General features: G+C 41.5%; 1 protein-coding gene across 1 annotated transcript; it reads left to right on the plus strand.

Annotated features, from left to right (window-relative positions):
* Window positions 1-8418: 8418 nt before the first annotated feature.
* Window positions 8419-9024, plus strand: RAB9B (RAB9B, member RAS oncogene family). The gene has a single exon (XM_057719139.1). It carries the CDS (start codon window positions 8419-8421, stop codon window positions 9022-9024), a length of 606 nt encoding a protein of 201 aa, XP_057575122.1.
* The last annotated feature ends 370 nt before the right edge of the window (window positions 9025-9394 follow it).

Below are 9394 nucleotides of genomic sequence, written 5' to 3' on the forward strand. Positions count from 1 at the left end.
ATGTCATCAAAATAGATAGCTACTGGGAAGCTGCTGCGTAACACAGGGAGATCAACTTGATGACTGGTGATGACTTAGAGGGGTGGGATAGGGAGGATGGGAAGGAGTTGTGGGAGGGAGGGCATATGGGGATATATGTATAAATATAGCTGATTCACTTTGTTGTACAGCAGAAACTGGCACAGCAGTGTAAAGCAATTATACTCTGATAAAGAGCTTTAAAAAAAAGTGAACACAAATGACGAATATTGGCAAGGATGTGGAGAAAAGGGAACCCTCGTCCATTGTTGGTGAGAATGTAAATTGGTGCAACCACTGTGGAAAACACTATGGAGGTTTCTCAAAAAACTAAAAATAGAACTACCATATGACCCAGCATTTCCACTCCTGGGCATATATCCGAATAAAGGAAAAACAGTAATTCAAAAAGATGCGCACAACCCAATGTTCATAGCAACATTATTCGCAATTGCCAAGATATGAAAGCAACCTAAAAGTGTCCATCAACAGATGAATGGACAAACAAGATCGTGGAATACTATTCGGCCATAAAAAAGAATGAAATTTTGCCATTTGAAACAATGTAGATGGACTTGGAAGGTATTACGCTAAGTGAAATAAGTCAGACAGAAAAAGACAAATATCGTATGATATCACATATGTGGAATCTAAAAAATAAAACAAATTAGTGAATATAATTTTTTAAAAAACCAGACTCACAGAGAGAACAAACTAGTGGTTACCAGTGAGGAGAGGGAAGGGGGAAGGGGCAAGACAGGGGTAAGGGATTAAGAGGTACAAACTATTATGTATAAAATAAGCTACAAGGACATATTGTACAACATGGGGAATTTAACCAATATTTTATAACTGTAAATGGAGTATACCTTTAAAATTGTGAATTACTATGTTGCACACCTGTAACATACAATAGTGTATCAACTATACATCAATTAAATTTTTTAATTAAAAATTTTAAAATAAATATCTCATTATAAACTGCTAAGCATTACAAAGAAAAGTACAGCAGGCTATACAGCAGCCTACAAGTGAATAAACTGGGGCACTTTCTCTATTCTGAGGTTGAGAAAGGTTATGCTGAGAAAGTGACACTTAAGCTGGGGCCTGTGGAATTGACTGAGTGGTTGACTTGGGAAGAGGTAGAAAGAGTGTGGCCTAGGTAGAGGGAGGGTGCGTGAGGCCCATGAGGGGGCACATGGAGAGTGAGGCGTAGTGCCACTTTAGGGACGGGTTATCAGATGGGGAAGCTTCAGAGATGAATCTGCCTGATAGAGATGGAGTGCAGGCTAAATGACCCCAGGAGCTCCGTCCGCCTTTGATTTCAGAAAGAAGAAAAAAATTACAAATTAGTTGGAGGTACCAGAAGGGAACAGGGGACAAAATGAAATGACTGGTTGGGTGCCTAGGCACAATTGGAACATTGCATTCTACCCCAGCAACGTTTCTGGGAACCTCAGATAATGCTCTCGGGATAACCCTCTAGAACGGTAACCGGTAGGGTAAAGGGCAGTGTGTCTCCTATGCCTGAGCTACAGATGTGAACCTTTCCTTTTGGATTGCCATGAAAAGTTCATGAGCACTAGCCAGCTAGAGGGCCTAGTAATGTGTCGTGATCATGTGTTTCCCTGAGTTATTTTAAACAAGAGGGTGTATATGCAAAAGCAGAGGGTTTGGCAAAAGCAGAGGGTTTGGAGGTAGGATAGATGAGGCAGGGCGAAGGGTAATTGCCAGAAATGGGGCTGTGGCTACAGAGGAGCTAAGTGGGAGAGCAGTATTTGACGGTCCATTGTCGCTGTGCCTACTGATCTGCGAGGGGAGGGGAGGAGGACAAAGGAGCCCAGGGTTGGACACTGAGCATGAAAGAAGTGTGAGCGAGCCAGGGAGCGCTCTCGACGCGCGAGGGCGGGAAGCAGCTACCCCGGGTCGCCGGCGCCGAGAAAGGGGCACAAGGAGGCGGCGCGGGCCCCGCCCCCTCCCCTGGCGGGCGCGGGCGCGGGCGCGAGACGCTGCGCGGCGGCAGCGGCGGGCGCGAGCGGCAGCTGTCAGGCCACCGAGGTCCAAGCTGCACTTGCCGCCCCACTGAGGACGAGGAGGCGACAGGAGCAGTGACGGTGTCGCCGAAGAGCCGGACTGCCGGCACGCAGAGCTGACCGGCCTGGCCCCCGCGGCCCTACCCCGCCTGTCTCCCATTGTGTTGGGTAAGGTACCGGTGCGGGGGCAGCGAGAGGGGCTTAGCGGCCGGAGGACGCGGGAGGCCGGGAGGTGGGGGCCCCAGGGGCAGAGGGAGAAAGGGAAGTCTGGGTGATCCCCGGGGACACTTGCACCTTGGGAGAGGGGCCTAGGCGTGGCGAGGGTCGGAGTTGGGGGGTGGGTAGGTGACGGTGGAGGGGGGCGTTGCTGAGTAATCCGGAGCGGCTGCCAAAGCCGGGCAGAGAGGCGCAGGGCTCCGTGGGGAGCGGGTGTGGCTCAATGCGCATGCGCCGAGCTGCTGGTTCTCAGAGCTGGGGGCGAGGTGAGACGACCTAGGTCCGAGGTAGTTGAAACCATGCGTGACATCTCACTTTCTGGGTCCCCGATGCTAACAGTACCCCTGTAATAAAGATGCCAGGATTCCCAGCATCCTAAGGAAGGTTCTTTCCCCTGTACCCTGCTCACTTAATGTCACCCAAACCTTACCTATTCGTCTCCAGGCGGTCTACTTAGGAGGAAGTGGCCTGCGCACAGTGCCAAATTACTATCTAGTGTGCCTTCGGCCTCATAGCCCCAGAGCTGTCGTTGTGAGGAATGAAAGGTTGGAGGTGAAATTCCACCTTGGACCCTTCTAGTTGCATGTAGGATATAAATATGGGTATAAATGTAGGAATAGCTTTTCAGTGGCATGACAGCTGTGGCATTTGGACTCAGATTATGAATATAGCTGATAACTTGTTAGCTCTACAGAATGAATCCAGTGTGTCAGAGGGCTTCCCTGGGGTGGAACCCTCCCCCAGATCCAGCCCCACACGTCAGGTTGAATTGGAAACAATCTACCCCATTTAAGGTAGAGGGTCTCAAAATCCAATCATTTCTTATTGATTTTTACTAGATTAAAGAAAACCCCACCCAATTCTCCAGTACAGGATTTCCAGATATTGTTCTAGGAATCGACAGTGAGTTGAAGAGTCTCAACCGATGTGTCACCAGAAGATGGACTTTTACCACAGCTCTGACTCCTCCCCTGTGCAGATTGCCACCAGGGCAACTCTCACCCACTGCCCAGCCCTCCGCTGCTTCTCTTCCCCAGCCCTCAGCCCAGCAGTACACATTCCTCTCAAAACTTGCTCCCAAAAATCTGCACTATGGATTTGAGCTTCATTCTACCCATGGCAACCAAACTGATGTTGCCAATTTGCTTTTCTGTCTTTCTCTCCATTATCACACTAAAATGTACTATTTTCAAATCAACCTCTTTCTTATCATTGTACTGCCTCCTCCCTCACCTCCATCCCCACCCCCAGGCATCCTCAACTAAATACAGTCATTTTAATAAGCCTGTGTGGGTGCAAGCACGGCAGATTCAGAAGGTTTCAAGTGTGTTGAAGAACAAAGAAAGCTAGGGAGTATCAGTTATGTCAATTCCTAATTCTCCTTACTGTCCAAGAAGTAGACCCTAATTGGGAAAAAGTGAGTAAACTATCCTTAGAGAATGTTTGTTACTCTGTTTTGGGGAGTGGGGTAGGAAAGGGGAATGGCATCTCTAAGATATTAGGGTCATTTAAAGCCAGATCTTTCTCTAAATAGGACGAAAATTAGAATAAACATTTTAGTCCAAATCCTAACCTGATATGGAGTCCTTAAGGGATGCATAAGGGATTTGACTTTCCTATTAAGTGTACTTAAGGTTATCAAAGAATTCCCTTGCCTACTTAATGCTATCTTCTTTTAAGTTTTGATTTAAATTTGGCATATTCTAGGCGATAAAAAATAAATTGTGTGGTTTGCTTTTATACCGTGCTAGTTCTTTTAAATTTAAGTATCTACTAAAGGATGTCACACTCAGATGATGATGATGATGATGATGATGATGTTGTTGGGGAGGCCAGCACCCACTGAAAACATAAAGCAGAGATAATTATTCTGCTCTTGTTTTTAGTGGGAATAGAGAAATTTATATATTTAGTTTTAAAATGTGAGGGGACAGGGAGATCAACTCGATGATGGGTGATGACTTAGAGGGGTGGAATAGGGAGGGTGGGAAGGAGTCACAGGAAAGAGGGGATATGGGGATATATGTATAAATACAGCTGATTCACTTTGTTGTACAGCAGAAACTGGCACAACAGTGTAAAGCAATTATACTCCAATAAAGAGTTTAAAATTTTTTAAAAATAAATAAAATATGAGGGGAGATGAAGGGAAGGTGGAGCATTTCCACTGACTTTCAACAGGTGGAATTCCTGTTAAGTCCTATCTAGAAGGTGATCCAGATACATCCATAACTTCTGCTCTTTAGTCACCTTGTAAATAATATTTGGATATCTTACAGAACTGTGGATCTGTTGTACCTTTGCATCAATTCAGAGGCATTAGTTCAGGGTACTTTCCTAATTAATAAACAAATATTTATTGATTATCTATATGGAGGACTCTGGTGCTGCATGAAGGGGCTTCAAAGACATATACGAACAAAGGAATTTAGAATTTGGTTGTGCAGGAAAAAAAGATTTTCTTAACAGAATAAGGCAGTATAATGATACTATTTCAGCTTTAAACTATACGATCTGAAGCTTATATGTGAATTTATAAACTCCTTGAGGGTAAGACCTTGCCTTAAACACCTATGATTTCCATCAGGGTCTACACTCAGTGGGTGCTCAAGCAATGAAGCTTTGCAAAGTAGATCAGGTAGGGAGAAACTAGAGGCAAGGAGAGAAGAGCCAGGAAGCTTTCACAGTAGATTAGATACAAGGAGATGTGGACCAAAATGAGAATGGTAGCAGAAGACTGGAAAAGGATATTGCAAGGAAAAATCAGCAGGATTTAGTGACTGAAAGCAAGGAGACAAGCTTAACTGTATTCATCTTTACCTCCAACAAATAAATGGGAGTTGGAGACAGCAGAGGAAAGTGGAGGGTCACCTTGGTAAGCACACAGCACACAATAGGCACTCAAATGTTTTCTCAAGCATCAATTGCAGGATTGGACAAGAAGACCCTTAAGGTACCTCCAACACTGAGATTCTGTGGTATATGCAGATGCTCAAAACTGTTGGGGAACAAGGCATTCTCAGATATGGAAGAAAGAGAAAAGGAAGAATTGTTATCCTCCTACTGGCAGGAGCTTTCTGAGAAGGGTGAATATCGAGTCACAAGGCCTCCACCAGTGAATGAAAGGAGGTGGAGAGAAAGAAGAACAAAAATCTCAAACCAAAAATTTCAATAAATGCTTACAAGTCTTTGCAAACTTCATAAGTTATTCGTTTCCTCCCAAATCCTGTGAGTTAAGTAGGGCAGGTATTATCAGCTCTATTTTTATATGGGAAGAAACACAGCAAGATTAAATGGCCTGCCGAGGTTCATAAAATCTATGAATGGCAAAGCAGTGATGAAGACTCGTGTGTCCTGATTGCTGCCAGCCCATTGCACTTGACACTGGACCACATTGCTCTTCCTTAGTATAGAGCCTATGCACCCACAAGTTATATGTGCACATGACCAAATAGGGGATGCACAAGCAACTGCAGCATTATCTCAGGTAGTTATTAATACTTCATCATTATTCCTGGAGCTGAGTATTTGGTTTCCATATTCACTCAGTCCTTGACTCATCATTTGAGTTTATCCGCACCAGCCGGGAAAGTAGAGTTAGTGAGCCGTTTAATGATGTGAACACCTGTTTGCTAGGAACTTAAGGAAGCTCACTTGGCACGGGCACTTAATACTGTCAGTATTGTGCCCAAGTTTGTACTTCCTTCAAGTGAGAGTTCAAGAGTTCTGCTCTGTAAAATTATCCTACAGACCAGTATAAAAAAGAAGTGTGCTAACACTTGTTTCATCTCCATTTAAAGAAATGTTTGTTACTTGAGCTAGTTCCAAAGATAGTAATTTAAGAGCAGAAAAAAAAGGGGGGACAAAAATCAGGAATTGTAGGAAACTTGAGAAATTTTTTAGAATGGATATAGACCAAGAAGTAAGATAAAACCTATCAATTTAGAAGACATTATTTAAATTCATAATTACTGATTTAGATCTCTAATGAATCCCTTATTATATGCTTGTTCTACATTTGAAAAAAAATAACATAAGATTAAAGAGCAGAGATTTCTTAAAAGCTTCTTTATTCCTCAGTAAGAAAGAACACTCAACAAATCTAGGAACTGTTGTTTTGTTTTTTTTTTTCTTTTTAGACCAGTACTCTTGATGCTGCTGAAATAAGACGCTTGCCATAATTAACTATAATTTTAAATGAAGTTGTGTTTGAATTTAATAAAGCCAGTTAAATGCTGAAACGTGTGTTCAAGACAGATGACTGAAATTAATGAGTAAAATAATTAGCCAAGATTATATATTGTAAACAAGGAGTGCCCAAACATATTTTTCTCCTCTGATCTTGTGGAATCAATTGCAGAGACACCCTCAAGGCAGATTGGTGAGTGCATTAATAACTTTCTTGGAGATGGGAACATTAGTATGTAGAAAGGGAAGGAATTTCATCTCGGACTTAGAGTTTCAACATATCTTAGAGTCCTCTGTGCTTTCTCTTTCCTGAATATCATCTATTGTGAATATCATCTACTTTCTTTGATTTACTTTTACTTTGAATAGAGAGTTCAATAGAGAGACAATATAAAACTTTTAAAAATCATATAAAGTATACTCAACTTAGGACAAGTTAAAATTCTTGCAATAAAATTATCTTGTCCATGTTAAGTATTTGTAGCATTTGAACTCAAGTATATTTGTGAAAAGTATCCTCTGTAGCTAAGTTGAGGTTGGTCTATTTTTTTTTCTGGACTTGAGTATACTTATATATAGACAGCCTTAACTTTATTTTTTAATAAATTTTTAAAAATAATGTTTCCCAACTATTTTTTAGAATCCTAAAAAGAACGAAATAACAACAACAAGAAAAAGACTAACATTGTGACAAAGACCCAACTGGATAGGTTTACATTTTATTCTCATCTGGGTAGGTATATATTTTATATGTTTTTATTTGATCTCTTAAATATTTAGAAAAATACATGGTTAGTACACACGCAAAGCAGCATAACTAAGGACTACTGCGGTTTTCAAACTACATTTCACATGTGTGTGCTCTTTTGCATGTGTTCTTTTTCTATTTTTTTAAAGTTAATAAACGTTTATTGAAATATATGGTGTGTTCTTTTGATGAGTGATTAGTTTGCAACTATTTGGGTCACTTGCATAAATAACACCTAATGAGCATCATCATTGTCGAGTTCCCACAATGGACCTAGTTTGAAAGAACCTAACAGAATCTAGTACAAGGTAGTTATTCAGTAAACATTTGACCTTTGTATTTTAAGATGCATGCTAGGTATTCCATGTATAGACATGTGGAGGTAACAAGAAGGATACTGTATAATTATTACCTCTTTCGAGTGTACGGTATGTTTTCATTGGTGTTATTATGGAATTAGAAGCTAAATCCAGAAATTAATAAACTACTCAAGATTTTCTTCCTCAATGGTAGCTGTTATAATGATATCAGTCAACAGTCATCAACTTGAGTACCATTGTTCCATGAAGAAAAGATTATGGAAGATCCTTTACTTGTGAGGGCATCCATGTTGATGCAGGTATAATGTGGCAAATGCCTGAAGAAACCTAATCTCTTTTTCTTTTCCAAGTTCTGGGGTCCAATGTAATTCTAACCTAAACCTCTACTAACAGAATCAAGATTCCAGTTTACACAGCTTTTTCTCCTCAATAATTCTTGGGTCCGTCAGGAACAGACTTCAAACCCCTCTAATCAATTTCATACTCTGCCTTGTGTTTGGAACTGTCCAAACCGGAAGCTAATATGTTACACATTTGAGTAGCATTCCTTTTCTAAGCTTTCTCCCCTAGAATAGGGTCAGAACTGAACCAGATTACAGCACCATCTGCTAGTCCGTTTATCTATGGCATTCAGCCAGTTTCCTGGCACAGGCAAGAGACTTCAGAAAAACAAGACCTATTTTCTCCCTTATGCAAAAAGCATTTTATTCCTTCTGCTGTACTGTATCATTCAATGAATATGAATTAAGAGAAGTTAAATAAGAAGACCTCGTAATTCAGAGAAATTTACTATGAAGCTGATTTCAGTTTCAGGTTTAACTGTTTTCCCTCCTATTTTTTCTTTTATTTTCAGGTTCTCTTGGTTATAAACTCTTCTCCATCTGGTGCTGCAACAATGAGTGGGAAATCCCTGCTCTTAAAGGTCATTCTCTTGGGTGACGGTGGTGTTGGGAAAAGCTCACTCATGAACCGTTATGTAACCAATAAATTTGACTCCCAGGCTTTTCACACCATAGGGGTAGAGTTCCTAAATCGAGACCTGGAGGTAGATGGACGTTTTGTAACTCTCCAGATCTGGGACACTGCAGGGCAGGAACGTTTCAAGAGCCTTAGGACACCCTTCTACAGGGGAGCAGACTGCTGCCTCTTGACCTTCAGCGTGGATGACCGGCAGAGCTTTGAGAACCTTGGTAACTGGCAGAAAGAATTCATTTACTACGCAGATGTGAAAGACCCTGAGCACTTCCCCTTTGTAGTTCTGGGTAACAAAGTAGACAAGGAGGATAGGCAAGTGACTACTGAGGAGGCACAGGCCTGGTGCATGGAGAATGGAGATTACCCTTATCTAGAAACAAGTGCCAAAGATGATACTAACGTGACAGTGGCCTTTGAAGAAGCTGTCAGGCAGGTGTTGGCTGTAGAGGAACAGCTGGAGCATTGCATGTTAGGTCACACTATTGACTTGAACAGTGGTTCCAAAGCAGGATCTTCATGCTGTTAGAAGTAGGAAGCCTTTTAAAAGTATGCCCCAAATTGGTCAGTCAGTAGTGTAAGAATAACTGTACCCCTCTGAGTGTGCACACACATACAAAAGGGTAAGAGATAAGGTTATGATTGTTAATCAGAGCTTTTCAAATTGAAGTTGTAGAGTAATTTTTTTAAAAAGCTTTATCAAGTGTATTTTGCGTGATTTCTGCTATTTCCTTCTTGTGTGTATCAGGACATTTCAGAAAGCTTTAGTCCTGAGAGATTTAAATATTTTTCAAATCACAGTTTAAACTTAGAACCCAACCGCATGAAGGAGTTAAAGAGCTACAGCTATCCCTTAAAGCGTTCCATTAATCAACTAATAAATGTCACCACCAACACTT

The sequence above is a fragment of the Hippopotamus amphibius genome, chromosome X (assembly GCF_030028045.1).
Source record: "Hippopotamus amphibius kiboko isolate mHipAmp2 chromosome X, mHipAmp2.hap2, whole genome shotgun sequence".
NCBI classification, from domain to species: Eukaryota; Metazoa; Chordata; class Mammalia; order Artiodactyla; family Hippopotamidae; genus Hippopotamus; species Hippopotamus amphibius.

Excerpts from the sequence above, each read along its gene's own strand:
- RAB9B (XM_057719139.1), top strand. The coding sequence starts at position 8,419 with ATGAGTGGGAAATCCCTGCTCTTAAAGGTCATTCTCTTGGGTGACGGT.